This window comes from Sceloporus occidentalis, unplaced genomic scaffold, assembly GCF_023333645.1.
Source record: "Sceloporus occidentalis isolate IW3139 unplaced genomic scaffold, rSceOcc1.0.p SCAF_1, whole genome shotgun sequence".
NCBI classification, from domain to species: Eukaryota; Metazoa; Chordata; class Lepidosauria; order Squamata; family Phrynosomatidae; genus Sceloporus; species Sceloporus occidentalis.
Window position 1 is genome coordinate 125,180,840 of NW_028316981.1, and position 24,053 is coordinate 125,204,892.

Consider the following 24,053-nt stretch of genomic DNA (forward strand, 5'->3'; position numbering starts at 1 on the left):
CAGATGTTTTATATCTACCCTATCCTTTAGAAATGTCCCTTACCAGACAGTTTACAACAAAAATGCTATCAAGGATTCTTTCAAAGAAAGCTCTGCTTCATGTATGATCTTTAAAACCAAGAGTGCATATTGTCACTTTGTATAGACTTGTTGCACAAAGCAGACACACTGCAAAAGGGTTGTTTTTTGGGGGGAGGGTAAGACTGTAATTTGATGGCTATGACCTCTATATGGTTTTCATGAATAAACTGAACTGTACTGTACTGCTTCACTGCAAAAGGGTGAGACATTAAAAGAACAACTGGCAGACCAAGGAAAGGAGGAAAGCTAAGAAACATTACACAGGACAGGAATCAGATGACTCCTGCATTTGGCTCAGGGCTTGGAAAAATATTTCTTCCAACTACAACTCTCCCCTCCCCATCCTCTAGCCAGGATGGCTGGTGGCCAGGATGGCTAGGACAATGAAAGTGTCCTAGTCGAAATTAGCAACTTCTCAGTCCTCTAATGCTATGCCACTACACCTGCATTGTTCTTTACTTAGTGCCCTTGGCTATGCTTTTTTATATCTGCAGTCCTAATCAGGCAGCAAAAGCAAAAAATCTATCAAATCACAGCAAGTAAAGATGACAGGATGGCCGTGCCTGGATTATAGTTTGTAAAAGTCTAGAGTATTAAAACATACACAGTATTTGTGGGGAAGAGCAAGGGATAAGGTTTTATATCACCAGCAACTGGAGAAGAGAAGGTTAAGAGGTGATATGATAAGCCCTGTTTAAATATTTGTAGTAGGGATGTCATACTGAGGAGGGAGTATGCTTGTTTTCTGCTGCTCCAGAGAACAGGACCTGGAACAATGGATGCAAGCTCCAGGAAAAGAAATTCCACCTCAACATTAGGAGGAACTTCCTGATAGTAAGGGCTGTTCGACAGTGGAACACACTCCCTCAGAGTTTATTGGAGTCTCCCTCTTTGGAGGTCTTTAAACAGGGGCTGGATGGCCATCTGTTGGGTATGCTTTGATTGAGAGTTCCTGCATGGCAGGGGGTTGGACTGGATGGCCCTTGTGGTCTCTTCCAACTACATTTCTATGATTCTAACTGCTTGCACCATTTCAGAGGCCACTGTGAGTCCCTTGGTTTAAGCAATTATCATAACTCCACTTTTACCTATTCTTTTTCCTCTTTTGCCCTTGTTTCAAAACCTCTGAATTAGTTTTGTAGGGACAGAAAAAAACTAAGTCATGGTCATTGTTTTCTGTTAATAAAGCTTTAGCTCGTCACATTTCTGAAGAGGTACTAATAAAGCTGGGAATCCACCTCAAGATGAATGTTCCTCACTGTGGTTTAAGTATTCTGAAATGTGAGTCCACATCTTATTATCCCCTGCCTCAAACTACCTCCATTTCAGAAATTAGGAACTTTTTCCTACACTACACATCTTTTTAACATGGCTGAGAGAAAGAACTTCAAGTACTATCGTAGGGGGCTGTAACTGCTCCAAGAAGGTAGCTCTCCAAAAGTTTCCTTTCCCTTTATACATATACACTCTTATCTCATGTACTGCTCCAGCACAAGAATAACTTTCCCTTGCCCTCTGGTATCAGGACAATAAACCCAAGAGCTGGTATATATTAACCCATGCTGGAGCCCTGCCAGGAAAATGTCTCAACCCCATATGGTATCCAGATTGGAGTGGAATTGAATTAAATGACTGGGAGCTGGTTAAACTTAAACTTCCAAAGCAAGTTAGTGAAAGATCAAAGTTTAAGCAAGCCTTTAAAAATAACCTAAGCAATACTTTATGACTTGCTTCTAAAAAAAGGTGTAAAAATAATGGATTCTGGTTCATTTCTGTTTGTTGTTGGGGTTTTTTTTTAGTTCATTTAATATTGAGCAACTTATTAAAATAGATGGAACTGTGTGGATGGCTGTGCATTTCCTTCAGGGTCCCACTGAAACGAACAGCTATAGAAGAGAACTACTTCAAACTAGACTTAAAATTCACACACTGGAGAAAACAAGACCATTTTCTTGCTTAAAATAAGAATGCAGGGTGAGGTTTTAGTTTTACAGCTGAATCTCAGAGCAACTCCCAATGAACCCAATGATGCCTTATGTAATGATTATAGGGTGCAGTGAGATCACATTGGCTCCAAGTAGGACAGAACTGTATGTGCTCTGCAAGGCAATTCCAGTTCTGGAATCTGAATGAATTCTTCCATGGAATTTCCACACTGTTCAACCAAAAAGTTGGGGAGGGAGTAGAAAATGGAGCTCTGAAATCCTACCCTTTAGCAGCTCCACAGAATATTTGTGCAATTCCAAAAGATGTGAGAGTTCAAAGAAATCTCTGAAATTATGAACATTAGGATCAAACTTCCTACACTGCAACCCTTCAGAAGCCTATGCTAGAAATTAGCCTTACTAAATTCTGAGGGATTTATGTAAATGATCATAAGGCTGCAGCCTCTCTTAACTGTAGATCTATGGAGTAGGAGTAGCCAAGGAGCAAAGTGACCACATATCAGAAATACAACATGGCATATATGAGTTCATTCGTTCCTTGTTAAAAGAAAAGGTTTGGATTGTCAGGTATCTTTAATGCTAATTGTTCTGTGAATTATCATGTTCATCCTGCAGGTTAGATTACATGGCAGCTCACTGTGATGTTCCAGGCAAACCACCAGTGTGAATCAGCCATCTTAATGGGCTTTCATCAAGAAACTCATTCACATTTCCAGATTATGAGAGCCATGCACAAGTGTTGCAAAAGTAGCAAAAAATGTACAACCTGTGTGTGTTTACTGAGCAACTAGTCTTACCAAAGTCACCGTAGGGTCTGCCTCCAGGTAAGAATACCTTAGAGAAACTGGTTATGCTTTCCTGTGACCTGAAATGTGTCCACCTTAGCAGAACAGATGTAAACACATCTACAGTATCTTTCTTCTTCTTTGTGGCTTATTACCTTTTCTTTTAGACATGATTCCTCACAATGCCTGTTAGAGCATTATATTTTTGACAGAAGCAGAAGGCACATTCTCTCCCAATCACACAAGCTTTCCACTGCTTCTAATTTAATTCAATGGAGTTTTAAAGAATTAGCAAGAGGGGAGGGAAAACTAAATTAAAAAATAACTGAATCACATAGGTATCCCCCCCCCATAAGAACAAACGTCTGTGCAAAATGTAGAGGGATATTACAGCTCTACTAAGTTAATAGTAAAGTTTATTAACAATGAATTTGCATATGTCCTCTTCTGCTTTTCTCTACTTATGATTTTGTCATTACAACTCTATACTGTCAGCTCAGACTTTCATAAGGCAAAATACTGGTGAACTAGATTGCCTTGAAGCTATGAAAGTAGTCTCTCTCTCTCTCTCTCTCTCTCTCTCTCTCTATATATATATATATATATATATATATATATATATATATATATATAGTGTGTGTGTGTGTGTGTGTGTGTGTGTGTGTGTGTACAGAGAGAGAGAGGTAAGTTAGAACTATTATGTGAGGTATCAAATGCCTGGTGCCTCTTCAGATTTGGAATCCAAAATGGCAATTTGGATTATAACTTTAGTTTCTAAGGTGCCTCCACAAATAAAGGCTAAGAAATAACTGAATAAACTAAGAAAATGATATTAGATATGACCACCCTCCCTCAATGATATGGGTAGCTTTTTTTAAAAAATGTACTAGTGCAGAAATCCTATAATCTAGAACTGGAGCCTGTAAAATGTGGCTACAAAAATCCAATAGGATTATAGCTTCTTAACATTTTCATCCCAAATGGCTGTACAAATGCAAGCACACATTGTACCCAGCCAGTCAAGAAAACAACCCATCAAGGATTAGACAAGTCCTCAGTGCTAGCTGGCTGCAAATCAACTGAGCTTCTTAAATGAGGATACAGGTTTAAGTTTCTAATAATCTGTATCACATTATTCTGAATACTGGCAGAACCAGCTGATTTTTTTAAAGCACCTATGTGGGGAGGATTAGCAAAAGCAAGCATTCATTTATTATTTTTAATAACTGGTTTTGCTTCTTCTGAAGAGGATGCATCAGTACTAGGAAGACAAGCCTCTCTCCCCTTTCAGCCACTGCTTTTGGGTGTGACCTTGCTTTGCCTCTGAAAATACAGCCTTTTTTTGTAAAAGGTCATTATGTGCCTTTTGGCAGGCAAAAACTCTGTAAAGCAGGTTCCAGAGGACTGTACAGCTTCAGAAAGAAGCTATAGCAAGTGACTCTTCGCTTACACATCCTTCCGCCCTTTCCTCTCCTGCCAACAACATTTAAGCCCCAAAAGAACAGGATTGCTGGGGATGGGAGTGAACTATAAAACAATTCTCAGCTTAATGTCTACTTGCCATTAAAAGCCACATTTAGAGAGGGGGGAAATTGAGACATGCTAACTTTATTAAGTCACAGAATGGTAAGGCCTATTCTAACTTCAAAGTTACCTTACCCCAAAGAACTACTGCTTGTAAAAGTTATTTTTCTGGACTACAAATCCCCAAAAGACATCTCCTGCTGCTCCCACAAACACACACATGTACTTCAGAATCTAACACCAGAAGCGAAAGTATCTAGCACACTGTTCTACTCTCAACATAGGCTAAGATATTGGGAACAGGATGGGCACACCCTCCTCATCTCGGACTTGCATTTTATTTTACTTTTAAATCAGTAAATAAACAAAATAAATACAATAAAAATTATGACGACCAGGCATAGTGAAACATTACATTGCTATCAGTGACAATCACTGTCCAACAGGTCCTGAAAGAGTAATATGAATCATATCCACAAACACCCCTCCTCCAGAGTGAAACTACAATGAAAGAATAGTAGTTGTTAAAGACTCTGGCATTCATTGATAAGACATCCACTAGAGGAGGACAGGGAAACACTAATTGGAGGAATGGCCTTGCTTGTTAATTTGGCTGATAATAGAAAGGAAAATGCCTCTACTTGTCAGTCCCTCCGGGTGGTGAAGCCATAACAATGATATGAATGTGAGGCAAATGGCCTTTAATCATGAGACCAACGATAGGAGATCATCGTCACTGTGCCAGGGAAGAATGTGCCAACCAGGTAACAAACCCAGATAATGGACTTGGTGGAGGAGTTTCAGAGACCATGCAAGGCCAATCCAAAACAAAGAGACTATAAAAGAAGGGGGGGGGGGGTTAACCAAAGTGGGCAACTGCAGGGGCCAACTGTCTGTCCCTGGAGCCTTTGGGGGGTAGCACAGACTGTCTCAATGCTAAAGAGCAAGAAAATGGTTGTGATTCTTTAAAAATCATAACACTAACCAGCTCAAAGCTTTAATCTGCAATACTGACTGTGCATCGAAGCCATAACTCGCCTAACCATTCATATACGTTTTTGCTTAGGAAGTGTTTAATACATTTTAATCAAGGGTCTGAGTCTACAGTCATGTTTTTGTCCCTCTGTAGACCTCACTTAGAATGGCATGCTCTGATCAGGCACATTACCTGTTCAAAGCATTATCATGTGCAGATGTTCAGGATGGTGAGTATTATGGTCTATACCACAGGGGTCGGGGGCAGAAGGACTACCAATAACATGAGGGGGGAATAACTAGAAGTGGCCAAAAGCCAATTATTTTTGGTTGTAAACCAATATATTTTTAATATGTTAAATGGGGGGAGGGGGAGTTCTTTACTAGATAAATGGATGCTCCTGGAGGGCTTCTGTAGACATAATTCACCTTTTTTGACAGAAAAAAGGGTACTCTAAAGCAACTTGGAGGAGGGGCACATTTTGCCCTCCCCTAATCTAGTCAGATCTTTCATCTTTCCCCTTCTCAAACACCCTTTTCACCAGGCTAGATTAACAAGCTGCCTATGGGAAATGCCTGGCTATTCTTCCAACTTCAGTTGATTGCTGTTTGAATGTAGGCATTTATAAATGTTTCCAACTAGCTACTGGACATTAAAATATAGGAAACCCATAAAACAACCGAACCTGCCTTGTAACAAGCAGATCCAATCAAGATAGAAGAAATGTTTGTTAAAGTTTGACTTGCCTAATGCAAAATAACCCCTGAAGGTAATAGGGTCTTATATTTCTAAATTCCAGTAAATTAAGTTTGCAGATCTTGGCTAAGACACAGGGAAGCAGTTTTGCAGTGAAAACCTAGAGCCTGGAGTTTAAAACACTTTGAATCTTTGGAGCAAACTCTTATGAAGTAAAGTGCTTTTCAACATGAATAAGAGGATTGGAATCCTTGCTGAACAGCTGCAAAGGAAAGATTATTCCAAGCCAAGTAAGGGACCCCAACTTTCCTTCCTTTCATTAAAAAAAGATGTTTTAAAAGCAGCAGGATGGAGGGGACGGGAATGTAGCAATTACCTTTGAGGGAGCTTTACCTCAAACTCTCTTTATTTGTTCATTCTAAAGTGATTTAATAAAACTCATTTCGGATTTGTGTAAAGGTGAGAGGGGGGTATTTTTAATTTAAATTTATTAATTTTCCTCACAGTTGGCAGAAGTGGCACAGTGAGAGTAGTTGTGTATATTGTGCTTTGAATAATTTAAGTAAGGTTATTTTCTGAAGCACCCTGCAATAAAGGCCAGCACACTGCCCTTTCTTGGGAGGAGTAAGTGCACCTCACATGCTTGGCTCCCCCCCCTGCACTTTACTAACTATTACAATTTTGAGCACATTCTCAATCACGCTTGCACACTTTTGTTGTCCCAGTACACATCAGCCCCAGTACACATTGATATGGGCAGAGAAATATAAATCATAACAAAGCAAGAACAAATGCTCATTTCCCCATACAGAGCTGAAGGAACCCATGGCATGCCAGATGTTGAAGTCCAGTTGCCACCAGCCTTAACTACCTTAAACAAGGATGATGCGAGTAGCAGTTCCTCAATATCCGGAAGGTCAACGTTTCCCCAATCCTATCATATTAATCATTACAGAGAGAAAATTCAATATAAGTATTTGAGTGGATGCTCATAGAATGACATAGACAAATTGGAGCAGGTTCAGAGAAGGGTAACAAGAATATTAAGAGGTATGGAGAACAAAACATATGATGAGAGGTTGAAGGAGCTGGGCATGTTCAGCTTGGTGAACAGAAGACTGAAGGGTGACATGATTTCACTCTTTAAATACCCCATGGGCTGTTAGAGAGAGGAGCAAGCAGATCTGTTCTCTGCTGCCTCAGAGGGTGGGACCATGTCTAACGGTTTTAAGTTGCAGGAGAGCAGATTTTGACCAAACTCTGGAAGGAACTTTGTGACAGCAAGAATGGTTCAGCAATGGAACCAATTGGTGGTGGGATCTCCTTCTCCATATTTCTTCAAAAAGACGCTAGTCAACTACCTGCTGGGGGATGCTTTTTCTGGAGATCCAACACCCACACAAAAGGTTATTGTACACACAAGATTCTTGCTAGCAAGACTGGAGTACTTATGGAAAGCTGAGTCTGGGGGAGTTGCAGATCTCTGTCCCTTTCCACTTTCATGCAGAGGTACTCACATTTACTAACTCCCCAACTCCATTTCCTAGCTAAGGAATAAGTAAAGTAGAAACTTATACCATGGGATTACTGTCAAACCCGCTGCTGTTGCTGACAACACAGCTGATCCACCACAGCATGAAGTTGGCACTACAACAGGGTTGCTCTCAACACATTAACAAGGGGCAGAGTCCTGCTTTTGAAACTACAGTACTCCAGGGCCCCAACCACCTTAATCTGGCTTTGGTGTTAGTCCCCTGCTTTTATAACATGTCCTTGGAACCTGTCAGCCACCCAAAAGGATAACAACTGCAGCATGAGGTGCCCTTCATCTCCTGGACAGTGGAACATGTAATGATAAATACATGGCTTTCAAAGACATATTCAAGTGCAACCCTTTGGGGCTTTATAATTATGGGATATAAATAAAGGTTAATAATAATAATAATAATAATAATAATAATAATAATAATAATAATATGGTGGTATAAAAAGTACCAAAGCTGACATTATTCTTGCCGCATCCAATCATTTCTAACTATGGCCCTGCACAGACAGGCCTTTTAGCACGTACCGAGTACGTGCCAGGGTTGCCTCGGAGCATCCTTTACAGACGCTCCCTAACCCTAGTACGTACTCTGTACATAAAAATGGCGACTCCCTGTACAGATTGGTGCCGCCATTTTGATGTTATGGCCGTGCCGCGTCCAAATGGCGCAGTGCAGCCGTGATATGCTCGTGCTGCTACAGGGCGCTCCTTCCTGGGGAGCACCTTGTTCCCGCAGCCACCTTTCTCTCCCAGCAGCGGCAGTGGCCCCTTTCTCTCCTGGCAGTGGCTCCCTGGGGTGTCCTGGAGCATGAAGCTCCAAGGACACCCCTTTCTAGGCTGAGGGAAGCGGCATTTGGCCGCTTCCCCGAGACCTGGAAAAATGGTGGATCGGGGCCTCCAGGACTGCCGCTGTGGCTGCTCAGGCCCCAATCTGGCAGAGAAAGGAGCAGGTGCAGGCTGCCCCAAAGGGGCAGTCTGTATCCCACCTATGTAACTCCAGTGATGGGTCAGCACATGTTTTTGACCTATGGAACTGCAAAGAATACAATCCACAAGTAGACAGCCAATGTGCAGACATGGCTGATCTAAAAAAAACATATCCTCAACTTTCCTCCTGGCATACAGTGTCATTAATCAAAGTAAGGCACATTCACACTGGAAATTAATTCAGTCCTGTTTCTATCTATCACAACAATGTGTGTTTACATGTTCACCAGTTATCAAGTTTGTGCCATAGCAAGTCTCAGAGTTACTCTAACAGGGTTGTTACTTACATCAGTGCTGCAATTCCCATTTTGGAACTTGCTAGAGGAGATCACAGAAAATGTGGACAAACGATGCTACAGCACTGGGTTGGTTAAGCATCAAGGAAACAAGAATCAAGTCTGAAGTACATTGTTCACTCACTGCTACTCTCAGAAGCTTGCTTGGGAACTTTAGTTCTCATGGCATTATTTGCAAAGCCCAGATTGAGCAGAAAAGCAAGTGTAAACTAATAAAATGCCAGATCCACTAATTAAATCCCTGGCACTCTGCCAAGTACGGCTTGCTTATGCATCGATGCACTCTGCAATGTCATGATTTTGGGGGCATGGTAAGTAATTAAAGTATTAATAAGATGACTGGTGAGCTTTGATCATAGCTAGGGTAGAAGAGGAGTAAAAAGAACAGAGCAGAGTTCAAAAATATCATTGCGGTGTAGAAGAACAAGTGCAGCCATTGTGCTGATGAGAGACCATGACTGCAGGAAAAAGTTAATACAAGGCAATACAGTAATTGTAATCTTCCAGTTACTCTTGGACTAGCTCTTCCAGCATCCCTCATCATTGCCTGTTCTGGGAGTTGCAGTCCAACAACAACTAAGAGTCACAGATATTGACCATTCCTGCTTTGTAGCTAGCCTATTTTTGGCCCTTTTTAAAAAAAAAAACAAAGCAGTAGGTTCTAGTTCAGAAACTAAAAAAAGGAAAACAATATACCTTCCATGGGAGGTCTGGTTGGCCCCCACCCTCCTCTCCTTCTGCTGACAGGCAAAGACCTTTCTATTTAGGCAGGCCTTGGTGCCTAAATTATGTGGAAAAAGAGTGTTTTTCATATGGTGTGGCGCGCTTCTAACTCTTTATCATTTAATTATTATTTAAACGTATTTTAAACAGCTGTAACTATGTGCTTTTCTAAAATAATTGTTTGTTTAAATGTATTTTAACTCATGCAAAACAAGATTGTAGCTAAACTTTGTTCTAAACATCTGTACATCACTTCGAATCCCTTGCTGGGAGAAAGGTGATGCATAAATTAAACAACATAAATAGTGAATGCTGACAGATTGCTCAAAGAGAGCCAGTGTGGTGTAGTGGTTTGAGTTTTGGACTAGGATTTTGGAGAGCAGGGTTCAAATCCTGGCTCGAACATGTAAACTCACTGGGTGACCTTCAGCCTCAGAGGATGGCAATGGCAAACCCCTTTTGAGGAAACTTGCCAAGAAAACCCCAATAATAGGTTCGCCTTAGGATCATCATCAATTGGAAATGACTTGAAGGCACACAACAACAACAGCAGATGCCCAACATGATACCCAATTGACATTTAAAGGAAAGAAATATGAAGGAAGATATCACATTTCTCCCAATCACCCAAGCGGTTTGGCCAGCTAAAGTAGATGACAATAAAACATGATATGAAAGATGGCATTTCATACACACACACACACACACACACACACACACACAAAGATAACACTTTGGTGTCTGACAGGAGAAAAATAATCAGCTGGAATTTTAACACAGAATCAGCATGGGTCCACTAAACTATGTATGTAGTAATATACTAAGGCTGCAAGCCCATATTGATTTAACTGGAACAAAGTGTCACTAAATTTGACGGGACTTAATTTGAAGTACATGTATTGGATTGAACTGCTTGCAATTCTATTGCAGTGATGTAGTCGCAGCAGAAATATTTAAGATCCTAACATTCCCTATTTCAAAATATCACTCACAGCAAATTCAGAGCTACAGCTCTGAAGAGAATGTTTAATATTTAGTCAAAATGGCAAATGCGCCACCTATCGATTAGTGCGAGGAACTGTAATCTGGTGTAACAGCTGATGTAGATCAGGATGCTGCTACAGATGCAAGGTCACCCAACAGCAGATGTCTATTATCAGAGGCTTGGAATTGACAGAGTGCCAACATTACTTTACAGAAGAGAAAAAACTTGCAGAAGACAAGAATAACAAAAGAAGAGTTACTGATGCACAAATGGGAGGAAGGCTTTTTTAGAAAACACATCCACAGCAAACGTTTGTGTAAAACCCAGTTTTAAGTCGTGCTCACAGATACATATAACCATGTCTCATCAGAATCAAGTAACAGCCAGCAAGTCAAAATAACATCAACTTTTGTATCTGACAGACTAAAGCTCGATTCTGCAAAACTTTCCAATCATTGATTGTTCTTAAAGTTCTCTGATCATTCATTACAAATATATTATCTTTTGAAACCACCACTTCCAAAATACAGTGACCATGCTGGCTGGGCACTACATAATTTTTCTATATAAAGAGCATCCATGCCTTTCAAGTTACTCCTTAAGATGTACAGTGGGCCCTTGTTATCCTCTGGGTTTTGGTTTCAGGACCCTCCATGGATACCAAAATCCGCCAATGCTCAAGAACCATTAGATACAGAGGTGTAGTAAAATGGTGTCCCTTATATAAATCAAGGTTTGCTTTTTGGAATTTATATTTTTAAAAATATTTTCAAGTTGTGGATGCTTGAATGGACAGAGTGTATACCAACTGAATGAATACTGACTGTATTCACTGTGCCATGCTGCTAGTTCAAGACAGTTTCAAAGTAAAAGCAACACACACACAAAGTTGCAAATGTTTTGTGGGTTTTTTAAAAAAGCATTTGACATGTGTACAATGTCAGCTGGAACACCAGGGCAATGCTAATTACACAGCATGAAAATATGCATCATATCATTGTACCATCATCACTGTGGTGAGATTGTGACAAGAAAGCAGTAAGACAGGACCCAGGCCTGGGGGTGGAGTGGGGGGAAACACCACTCCTTCATAACAATGAGTAATTAGGTCAACAAACAGGTATAAATATAAGAGGAACAAAAGCACAACAAAGGGGATGGAATGAGGCAGAGAGCCTCTGGCCAACCAGGAGTTATATCTGGTTGAACTGCTTGCCATTCAACCACTGCACACACAACAGGTGTGTACAATTCTAAGTACAATTCTAACACCTGGATATGTGCAATTTCCCATTTGGAAGTGAAGCTTACACAGAAAGTTGACCATGTATGATGTAGGCCTGAATTTACAAGGCATGGCGTCCTTTTTTAATAATTTGTGTTATCACCATGATTTGGGGCCCAACTCACAATCCACATTTGCACATATGGCGAGGGGCTGAAAGCAGACAGAGGACCTAGTAACTTGCTCTCCTCCTAGGAAATACTACATTGAACACAATTTGGTAACAGGTTGTTCTCGGAAACAAGCAATGCTGATCTGGTGGAAGGGCAATTAACATTGAAGTTGTTGGCTTTTAAAGTTCTCAGATTTAACTAAACTCATCTGCACTATGATTGTATCTGAAGAGCCAGCTTTCAGTTCATAGAATTCATATAATGTCATCAACCACTTCTGAGACTAAATTAACTTCTTATCCCTACCTTTTTAAATATTTTGAACAGCCTGAAAAATTGATGAGCTACAGACCCAGCATATTATTCTTACACAACCAAGTCCAATTGCAGTCAACCATCTCAGAACTCACCAGAAATCGTGTGCAAATCAGATGCCGTCCCCTTGTTTATGAGTTCATACTGGAAGCCTGTAATTTTCCGACTAATGTCCAGCTGAGGGGTAGCTTCGACAAAGAGTCCGCCCTGATCAAAGCTGAAGCAATGCATTCTGGTGGGGCTATGGTCTCCATCTCGGACCAACAGTTTGAGTTCTCCAGTTTTTTCCAAATAAATATTTGCTCCTGCGGAGTCCTTGAAAGGCTTTATGCAAACAGTCCAATGTTTGGAAGAGGAAGATACAATATTGGGCCGCAGATTGACTATCAGCGCTCCTGTCGGATACATCCATTCTATGGATCCTTCAGAACAGCGGAGGTAGACCTGTTCAACATCTTTCTTGTGAGACTCATGTGTTAATCCACTGAGGGGAAAGAAGACAAGAGATATTATTATAAAGATGGTTCTGTTACTTTAAGGCAATACTATCTGTGTCTCATAATAACATTTGCAGGGATTTGTATGGAAGCTGGAGAAACAATTTCTGGAGTGAAATACCGTTTCAGACAGACCTCAAGAGTATATGTTGTTTTTGTATGTTATCAATAAAGAATTTTTTTTAAAAAAATAAGAGTATAAGGTGGCTTATCACAGAGTCGCAAAGTGCTGGCATCCAACTCAAAAGGTCACAACAATAATGTCCATGAACTGAAACCATGCATGATACTGGTGAGGTTCCGGCTATCCACTTTAATATGCAGAAGTTAAGTGACAGAAACACTCAGGAAATCTGTGGATGAGGATATAACACTGAGCCCCAAATCCAGCCATGTACTGCAGTTGCACCAACCTTGTACTACAATCACATCAACATATGACCTGTTATTCTAAGTATTCTTTTCTTACATACAGATTCTTGTATAGAATCATAGTAAAGATAAACTGGATGAAAATTTGATTAAGCAAAAATGATGTAAAAGCCACAAAGTCAAATAGTTTTGCTGTTATACAGACAAAGAAACACATTATGTTTAAGATCAACCAGCATTTAAATTAATTGTGGGATATATTATGGCAGGGGGATAGAGAATAGGAAGTATACAAGCGAACATATGGTTTCCATTTAAGGGTGAAGAGACAGACATTACTGGGGATGTCAATACAACATTCTGTTCAAAGGTTACAAGAGGAAGCTCCAAGAAATGCATATTTTAATCATCATCATAATACTGTCTGCAAACATAAACTGCTAAATAATCTTGAAAGCCACATCAAGAGCACAGAGGCTTGTGGGAGCAGAGGTTGGTTCTTGACCTCTATGCTTTTGTCCCCCAGCACAAGGAAGCACTTGACATATTTCAGAAATGCACTTCTCAATGGGACATTGGGTATTTAAGAATCAAATTTTCTTGTGTATTATGGATGGGGCCTCAAAATACCAGTGTGGTCTGGTGGTAGTCGTGGTATGTGACTACAACTTGACTCTGACTTATGCTGACCATACCACAGGGTTTTCTTGGCAAGATTTACTAAGAGGAGGCCTGGCATCACCTTCCTCTCAGGCTGACAGAGTATAACCTCCAAGATCACCCACTGGGTTTCCATGGCTGAGCAAGGATCCAAATTCTAGTTTCCCAGAATCCTAGTCCAAGACTAAAACCACAGTAGCTCCAAATGCCTTCTTAGCACAGTAGGCAGTGCATGAGTCAATGTGAAGGTGAGCTTGTGGCAGGATATTAACTCAGACAAATTCAGACCCCCAGAAGCTGATGGATCTAGAGTAGCATGTCAACACCATTTACAACATAGAAAATGAAACTACAGTCCACTTCTCAGGGCTGTTGCTTAGTAGAACCTGAGAGCCCCACTCCTCTGTCTTAAACGTGGGTATCTTATTTCTCAATAAGGGCAAAGCAAACATGTTCAGAAGCACTCTTTTAACATCAGCATATGTTCCTCACCTGAACCCCACACTAAAAAGAAAATTCTGAGACCCCAAACCCTCCAGGTTCCTGAGAGCCTACACTGTGGTAACAACTGCATTATGATTACATCAAGGGAGCAAGTTTCTAAATTAGTGTGTGATTAAGATATGAGTGAAAGAACAGTGCAAAGACCAAATGGCATACCACTTGAAGCTTCATCAGTTGCAAAATGTGTTTGCTCTTCAGAGAGATTAAAGGAATTCAAAAGGGAAAGTATCATCTTATTGGAAAAGAGAATAGGGATTTTGCTTTGAAGTTTCTGCAGGAGTGATCTTGACATAGGGATATTGGATTTATGCACTAGTGGGTAGCTATGAGCTTTTCTTGTTGGGAAAGGAAAGTGAGTACGTAAAGTACCATAAAGACAGGAAAGCAGGGTTGACAAGAGCTGAAAATTATTATATATATTAAGGTTCCTACTGGGCGGATGGCTTGGAATGCTTGGTACACTAAATAAAAAATCCTAAATTGACCTGGCTCAGTATTTATGACCTAATTATAGCTATAAGCTCTTCACTACAGTAAGTGGAGACAGAAAGACATCTTTGATTTGAGAGGCACTAAACCTGAAATTAACATATCCAATGTAGAAGACCGAGGACAGAAACATACATTCCTTACTGTTCTAGTCACATTTTCTGCCAAACAGCAATGAAGACATCCATTGCTAACTATACTGAGGAACAAGACAGCTATTCCCCAAAATGCATGGCTGGTGGTCCCCGTGTCAGTGGATCAGCAAATCCAGGCCTGGTTTTACTCTGAACTGTAGAGGGGCTTATCTAAATGACTGAATCTCTTTTGGGGGAGTGAAGCACTTTAAACAGTTCAGGTGCTATCTCATTTTTTTGAACTAACCCAGGCCTCATTCCCACTACCTTTTAAATCAGATTGCAATTCGGTTAACATGACCCTGGTCCCCACTTAAATCGAATCGCTGAAGCGACTTGGTGAGGGGGGCAATGCACCAGATCCATTTAACCCGCGTCTTTTTTACGCTGATTTCTTCCGTGTCTTTTTTGATAAACTGATTCCATGCAAGTGTGAACCAGATGCGGATTGGAATCAATTTAAATTTGTCCTTCAGCCGGCTAGAGCGGGTCTATTTTGAATCTATTCATGCATGAATGTGAACCAAAGGAGATTATTTTAGATGGAAAAATGTGAGCAGGGCAACCACGCTCCACTGTTGAATCAATCCATCGATTCGAATCGCACACCGATTCATCTGTACATAGGAATGAGGCTCCAGACTGGATTCCTGGCCCACTAACAATCCACATTCTTTCTATTTACAAGGACTGCATATTCAAGCCCCCCAGCAAAAGCACCCATCCATATTTTTAAGGGTCCCATAACTCATTTTATACATGAAAACAATTAAAAAGGCTTTCCAGAATATCTACTATGTTTTACTATGTAAGGGGAATTGGGAGATCCAGTGCCTGTTGTCAGGTGTATCTACACTGAAGCTGGACACCACTTTAACTGCTGTAGCTCCATCCTGTGGACACCTGGGATTTGTAGTTTTACAAGGTATTTAGCTTTCTCTGCCAAACAATGCTGGTGCCTCACAAAACTACAAATGCCAGGCTTCTGTACAATGGAACCATGGCAGTTAAAGTGGTGTCAGAGTGCATTATTTCTGTGGTATAAATGTACCTTTATACATGAAGATGGGCTTGCATAAAACAAACATATCCATGGACCATTTTTCATGGATTTGTTGGTGGGCAGCCATTCCAAGTACAGCTCCATGATATAAATTGAAGCATCTTTATTCCCACTCTCTGATACAAAGTATAAGTTGCCTTCCAACCTGATGCACTACAAGTATCATTTCCCCCCAGGAAGCACAACGGAAACTGTAAAACTCTTCATATAACCAGTTATTAATACATAAGAAGTAATTCCTCATTTTGTTTTAGTTATGTCTCACAGTTAAACAGAACATATAAAGCCATAGTTAAAGAGATATAATAACCTGTTACTTTATAACTAATAAGGACTACAGGTGATTTTAAGAAAACCCTGCTGTGGCAATGGATCAACTTAAAAAGGCAAACAGAGGGTTTGGAGCAAAGCGGAGCCAAATACCATAAGGAGGTCTGGCAGTATATTAGAGTATGCTCAGTATTTTAGATATCTTGGGAGAGGTTCTGTGAGTCTTCTCTTTAACTATGAAAGATTTAACTAAAACAGATTTGGTTAGATACAGCAGTGGGATGATGTGGGGAAACATGCTGGAAAGTTACTTTTAGAAAAGAATTAATACAGTGATATGTCATTCATAATGGAGCAATTGTAAGATAATGTTTTGGACATGAAAGAACACATAATTTCAGGAATTATCTGATTGCCACAAAATTTAAAAAACAAAAAAGGAATGGTATGAAAAGCACAACCTATTAGAAAAGGCAATAATGCAAGGAAAGGTAGAGGGCAAGAGAAAGAGAAGGAAGACCTCACACTAGATGGATAGACTTTAGGGAGGACACTAATCTGAATTTGCAGAACATAAGCAGAGCAGTGGAGGACAGGGGGTCTTGGAGATATTTCATCCAAAGGGTAGCCATGAATTGGGGTCAACTTGAGGGCAGTTAACAAGCTTTAAAAAAAACCACACAAATTCTTAAGAACTGTTGTATACACACATTAAACATGATTCTTTTGAGAACATGGGCTGGAGAACATTTAATCTCACAACAATTCTGTTGCTCCGGGAACAAAACACGTCCCACAGCTATGCAAAAAACTTCAATGTAGACCAAGATTTTGAATTTGGTTTTTCTGTTTTCAAATTCCATTCCTCTGTCTGCTAGAGTTTAGAACATCACTACAGTTCTCCTTCCATCTCTGTGATTATTATTATTATTATTATTATTAACCTTTATTTATGAAGCGCTGTAAATTTACACAGCGCTGTACATGCAATCTTTTTAGTTAGACGGTTCCCTGCCCTCAGGCTTACAATCTAAAAAGACATGACACAGAGGGAGAAGGGAGTGGTGACGGGAAAGGGTAAGAGGTCCAGCAGTTCCTCTCAACCTCCGAGGCCTGGACCAAGGCAGATGGACAGGAGGGAGGGTTTGGCTTCAAAATGGAAGGTTAATCATTATCCAGGGAAAATACATACTCACAAGTAGGATAATACATATACAGTACATAGCAATACAGTCAACAACAGAACATCAGATAGTAAGCAACAATTATGCGATGTCTGGGAAGGGCTGTAGCATCACCAGCTTGTGGTGGTGGTGGTGTGTGCCTTCAAGTCATTTCCAGTTTTTATGGTGTCTCTACAATGAACCTAGGAATAGCAGATCACTGGATTTTAAAATCAAAGGTCCATTTATTACTCATATACCAAAGCTGGGAGGGTTTTTTTCAGCTTAAGAGCCAATTGCAATTTCAGAGAAGTTGTGGGGATGGGATTCCAGTACCGGGTGGGGCAATGGGCCCAGGAATGGCAAGCATATTTTATCTTATCACTCACTGGCAGTAACTAAACCCCAGGAGGGGCACTTAACCATTTAGAATGGGGGAAACTTCCATAGAAAACCTGGGAAACCACTAAATGATGGAAAGAGCACACAGTCACTTGGGGAATTCCGAAGGCCAGAACAGGAGGGCTAGATTCAGCCTCCAGGCCTAAGATCTCCATTCCTGCTTTGTTCATGTTAATTGCCCTCAAGTTGACTTCAATCTCTGGTGACCCTGTGAATGAGGCATCTCTCAGATTTCCTGTCCTCAATGGACCTGCTCAGTTTCTGCTACCGCTACTCTTATCTTTTTACTGTCATGCAAAGAGTAGTAGTGGATCACATCAAAGGCCTCTGTAGTCCAGCCACTTGATTCCCACCAACCAAATACCTATTACAAGTCCGCAGGCAAGAGAGGAGGACAATAGCATCTTTCCACTCTCATCTCCCAGCTACTGGTATTCAGAGGAACATGTCCCCAATGCTGGCATTAGTATGTAGCCATCATGACTAGCAACTATTGCTGATTTAATTTTGAAATATAAGAGAAACTGGGAGCCAACATGGTGATGTTTGAATGCTGAAATGGGACTCCAGGAAAACAGGGTTCAATTCCTCTCTCACCTTAAGAGGAAGGCAATAGCAAGCTTTCCTGGAATAAATCTTGACAAGTAAGTCTTAAAACAGGTGTGCCACAATGGCATGAAGGCATGTAACAACAGCAATAAGAAAAGTTTCTTAAAACCTACTGTGTACTCGAAACCATTTACTGGAGCTGCATCCAACAGTATCTGAAGGCCCATACATCAGCCAAAAGCAATCTATACTTTCAGACAGCAGCCTTTTCCCAGTCCTAGTTTGACTGGCCAGGGATATTTGCCTCCCCCCATAAAGTATCTGGTCTACCAGAATGGCTTAGCCCAGGGCCACCTGTTTTGATCAGCTTCATCTCATCCCCCCCCCCCCCTTTCAAAGTCAGATGTTCTCTTCTTGTGAAACTGTAAGTGTCAGCAAGAATGTGTCATTCCCTGAAACTAAAATACTTGATGACAGATGTGGGGGGTGGAGGGGATTGTTGGGTCACTTCTGCAACAGGGAAGTGAGTCATGTTGCTCATACATATCCCTTGTGGTTGGCATTCAGGGCACTGAAAAGCCCAGAAGAGAGACTTCATTCATCAGCAGAGTAACATATTAATGAGAGCTGGCTTAGGATAATGGCTGAAAGACTGAAATATAAACCAGGAAGTTGCTGGTTTGGATCCTACCTCTGTTAGGGATTTGTGAGATCACCTAAGGCAAGACACTCTCCCCAAATGTTTCCAGAGAGAGAGAGAGAATGATATTGTCCTGCCTAGCTGTTGCTATGTCTAAATTTATGAGCAGGTAACTAAGGTACCAAAATTTGGTTCACCAGTACTGCTTTTTCCATTATCCACTCCACAGCTGGAACAAGTAATACAAAGCTATTCCTCTTCCCTTGTAAAAATGTCTACACTACACTATGCTGGCCCATGTGGTAAGCTGTGCATTAATGCTAGGCTTTTTTAAAGAGATAATGGCGGGTTACAGACTGCCATTAGGGACGTCCCAGTAACAAACGGCGGCACCCTGTTCATACGGGCACTGCCATATTGACGTAGCAGACGCTGTGCATCCGCATGTGGCGCCCCGGAAGTGATGCTGCGAGTGCGCAACTAGTGCCTCACGTCATCTTTTCCGGGGCCCAGGAAGGAGCACGATTTCCGCGCTCCTTCCTCGGAGCATCCGGGACCCACACAGTTTGGCTGCTGCAGCTCCTGGACGCTGCAAGTGGCAGTGGCGGGAGACTGCAGCAATCCGGCGGTATGTAACGCGCCCAAATGAAAGCCTCAAAATCAGGAGTGGGCCCCCAAATGATGGTGGACTCCAGCTACCAGTATTCCTCATCTTTAGCTGCTGTGGCTACAACTGCTGGGACTTGCAGTACAACATTCATCTGGGAAAGGGCCACAAGCTGACCACCTCTCTCTTGAACTAGTGCCAACTCTTGTCCAGTAAGCAATTTTGGATTTAGACCTCAGAAATGCAAATTTCAGCTCAGTCTTACAGACTCAGTGGTTATGAGGCACCTCTTGGAAAAGTACCAGCGAGCTTCAGTTCTTCATTTGGTGTAATAGGAAGAACTATTTACCCTACAGAATGATTTGGAATATTTATCATTACATTTGCATGGACTGTACCAGGTGTAGGTGCAGAAACAAGTATAATTGTAGATGTGCAATGGAAAGTGTGGATGTAGGACTTAGTGATAAATCTCTAAGATTTCTACACATACTGAGTAAGAAAAGTAAACCACACTGAAGTTACGTCTAACTAGGGTCACAGATTAAGAATTACAGATTGTCTTTTAAATGCAAAGCTGCTTTAGCAAACCACATTATCAGCAACTTGACTGATATTCCCAATCAGTTGAACACTGTTTTAAGCAAAGCCTTTTAAAGTCATCAAACATTGTTCAGTAAGTGTCCCATGCCACTATTCTGAGCCATTATCATCCCAGATAATGCAAATATTTTGCCACATGACATGTGACCAGTCTTGACAATGGAGATAGTTCATGGCTATTTGAATTCCCTCCACCCCTAAAAACAAACAATTCCAAGGTATGTCTGGATCCTCTCCTTAATCCCTCTGCAAGTGAGCAAACAAACAAACTAAAAAGAATGGGTCAAAATCCTATTTTTACCACTCTCATTCCTTGTAAAAAGTAAATCTACTCTTCCAAGTCAGTTCTAAAACCCCATAACTTAAAATAATCATTAAGTCTAATACAACCCTCCAGAAAGTTGCCCCCAAAAGTGGCCAAATATAAATTTCAGGTGTACTTCACTTGGCAACAGTTTCATGTCTGAATGACTTTTTCAGAGGCATGATCTATAAAAGGTTCTGAAAAACCATAAAGGCACATTAAAATTATTGCAGAGGATTAAAGGGCAGAGAGGAGGGGAGGGAAGAATGGAGGAGCCAAGGAGTTCTAAAGATTTCACAACCAAAACTATTAGCATAGCTGTGGCAGCCAAGGAATTACTGGGCAAGAGTCTGCCATGCGCAACAACGCTGATCGAAATCTAAAGCCACACCAATGACGGTCTGCCACAGGTGGAACACAGAAACCAGACTGACTCCAGACCCAGTATCTTTGGCAATCTGAGTTGTACAAGAGCAGGTGAACTCCAGAGGATGGAGGCCAGCAAGATGTGAACCACCCCCTTCTTCTTCTTTCTCTTCTCTCCAAGACACGTCAGTGTTAGCATTTCCAAGGAAAAGCTACCCAAGGCACCCACAGCCAAGTCCTCTGGTCTCAAATCTTGACTGCTTTCCCCCCTCTCTCTTCTCCACCACAAGGCTCCAGAAAGAGCTCTGAAGCCGTCCAGGCGAAACAAGCAAAGAAACCCAATCAGTGTTTCAAAGCAAACCTGGGCTGTGCAAACGCACTGCAGAAATAATCCAGTTTTGTTATGCTGTGTTTGATCTTACGTTGTATTTGTCTTTTTTTAATTGTAGTTCAGTAACTCGTTTTTATCATATGTGTCAGTATCCTATCAAGATATAAAATATAAAAAAATAATCCACTACTGCCACGGCTCCATGCTATGGAATTCTGGGACTTGTAGTTCTGTGAGACATTTAGCCACAACAAACTACAGTTCCCAGATTCTATGGCAACTAAAGCGGTGTCATACTGGATTATTGCTGCAGTTTAAGGAGGGAGGGGAAATGTACTCCAGTGATTTTTTTTGAGGGGGGGTTAATTTCAGTACCCACTAGGTGCCCCAGGGCAGGTGCCACGCTCTCAGCCTCAGAGGATGGCAATGGCAAAACCACCTCTGAAGAAACTTGCCAAGGAAACACAATGACAGAGTTGCCTTAAGTCAAAATCGACTTGGAGGTACACAACCACAGCAAACAATCTCAAAATGTGTGAAGTTGAAGGCTGGCATGACTTGTGTGTGTGTGTGGGGGGGTGTTATGGGTTTTTCAGGCAATGTGGCCATGCTCTAGAAGAGTTTATTCACCTCCTTCACCTTGGGACCCTTAGGGGGAGCCATTTGCCCCTGCCCACTACAAGTTTGCTGTCCACTTTGCTCATCTACACTGCAGTGTTAATGCAGCCTGAGACTGCTTTAGTTGCCATGGCTTCGTCCTACGGAATCCTGGGAGCTGCAGTTTTGTGGCCAGGGCACACAACTGCACTGCAGAGGTAATCCGGTTTGATACTGCCGTGGCTCCATGCTATGGAATTCTGGGCACTGTAGTTTGTTGGGGCATTATCTCTGCCCTGTGGAAAGGACTTACTGAAAATGGTAGTGTGAAGGTGGCAGGAGGTGACTGGGCAAGGAGGGGGTCTTAGGGTGGGGTTTTGGGGGGGGGGGTTGTCCAGATGTGGAGGGGGCTGCCCCCTTGGCCTGCTGTCCCTGGCCTTTGGCGACCCTGGGCTCGCCCCCCAAAGGCCTGGAATGTCAGCCCCCCCTTCCTGGCCCCCTCCCCAGAAATCAGCCCAAAACTAAGGCTCCCCCCCTTTGATTCCTTCGCACCTCGTCAGAGCCAGAGAGAGGGGGGGCAGGGGAGAGAGAAAGGGGGGGTCAATCCGGACTGACGACCAGGAGAACGATGCCCCCCTCCGTTTCGTTCCTGAAGGGACTAAACTTTGCTCGGGTGCAAAAAGAGAAGAAAAGCCCAGAGGAGGAGGAGGAGGAGAGGGAAGCCCTGGCCTCTTAAGGGGAGGGGGGGGGGCAGAGAGAGAGAGAGATGCAGGGCCCGGTCGGTCGCCTTCCCTCCCCCGCCCCAGGCAAAGGCACAGGTCCTCCGAGGGAGGGAGAAAGGGAGGAAAGGGGAAGAAAATAAAGGAGGGAGGGAAGGAAAGGAAAAGGAAGGGAAAAGGAAAAAGAAAGAAGGATGGGGGAAAGAAAGATGGGAAGAAAAGAAAGGGGAAAGGAAAGAAAGAAAGAGGAAAGAAAAGAAAAGGAAGGAAAGAAAGAAAGAAAGAAAGGGGGAACTCTATAGAAGCGGCATTCGGTGTCCATTTCGGGGGGGGGGACGCATCCTCTCCCCGCCATTTCTAGGCGTCCTTCTCCCCCCCCCCCATTGAGATAGAAGGGGGGAATCCCTTGTGGAGCTTCGGCGCCCCCTTGAAACCCCTGGGTCCCTGGGAGCGAAGGGGCGTCAGAATCCCCCTCCGGGGGCCGGGAGGAGAAGAGGGGGTGCTCCTCCATCCTCCATTGCAACCCCCCTCAAACAAATCTCTTCAGAGAGAGAGAGAGAGAGAGAGAGAGAGAGGCAGGCATCCCTGGGTGGCGGGGATCTGCCCGGACAAAGCCCCAAAGGAGGCGTCGAGGGGCGCCCAGGGGCTCCCTGCTTCCTCACCTTCCCTTCCAGCTGCAGAGGTCGCTGGAGTACTGGGCTGCGCAGCCCCGGTCGAGGACGAGGAGCCCCAGGAGCAGCAGCAGCGGCGGCGAGGAGGGCGGCAGCAGCAGCAGCGGAGGCGCCGCCGGCAGCAGAGGCACCGGCCCCGGGCGCCCCGGGACCCCGCCGCTCCTGCCGCCGCTGCCCCTGCCGCTGCTCTCCCTCCGCATGGTCCCCAGCAGCAGATGGGCGAGAGAGGGCTGGAGAGGAGAGCCAGGAGGGAGGCTACATGGCCAGCCGGGAGGAGACCCAAGGCAACGTCATGCAATGCAAGGCAGCGCTCTGCCTTCTCTGAGCCAGCGCTGGCTCTGCGCTCCAGGCTCAGGCCGAGCAGGGAGGGAAGAGGGAGCATCATCCCGCTCCCGCCCCCTCCCGCCCCAAAACCCGGACTGGAGCCTCGCTGGCCTGGAAGGGACTACTGCTGCTGAGCAGCACATGGGGGAGCCAGGGATTGCCAGGGGATCAGGGGCAGAAGCAAACCTCCTGGCTTTGGCCTGGATTAGCTCTTGAAAACGCTTTTAAGGGGGGGGGGGGGGCTCAGTGGGAGAAGAAAGGAGGGGAACCAGGATTGTTTGGTTTTTTTAAAATCAAAGTCAACATTTCCAAAAAAATTAAAAATAATTTGATTGTTAAAAAAATAAATTTAAATTTTTAAAAAATAATTTGATTTTTTTTATAGTTTGAATTTTTTAAAAAACAAAAATATTCTTTTTATTTTTTTCCCCTCTTTAAAAACCTCACATTTTAACCAAATCTTCACCATGTCCATGAGAATGGCATTTAGGTTATGCGTATGATATTGTGATTTGAAGGTATGATTTCTT

General features: G+C 42.6%; 1 protein-coding gene across 1 annotated transcript in view; it reads right to left on the bottom strand.

Moving 5' to 3' along the window:
• LOC149322091 (meteorin-like protein) overlaps positions 1-23,501 on the bottom strand; it is a 36,063-nt gene extending 12,562 nt beyond the window's left edge. Inside the window, exons 1-2 of the mRNA XM_089534316.1 lie at positions 23,191-23,501; positions 12,354-12,742 (exon numbers count right to left, since the gene is read on the bottom strand). Coding sequence (XP_089390442.1) covers positions 12,354-12,742; positions 23,191-23,399 — 598 coding nt within the window. The 5' untranslated portion in view covers positions 23,400-23,501. The remainder of the gene's footprint in view (positions 1-12,353; positions 12,743-23,190) is intronic.
• Positions 23,502-24,053: the final 552 nt, after the last annotated feature.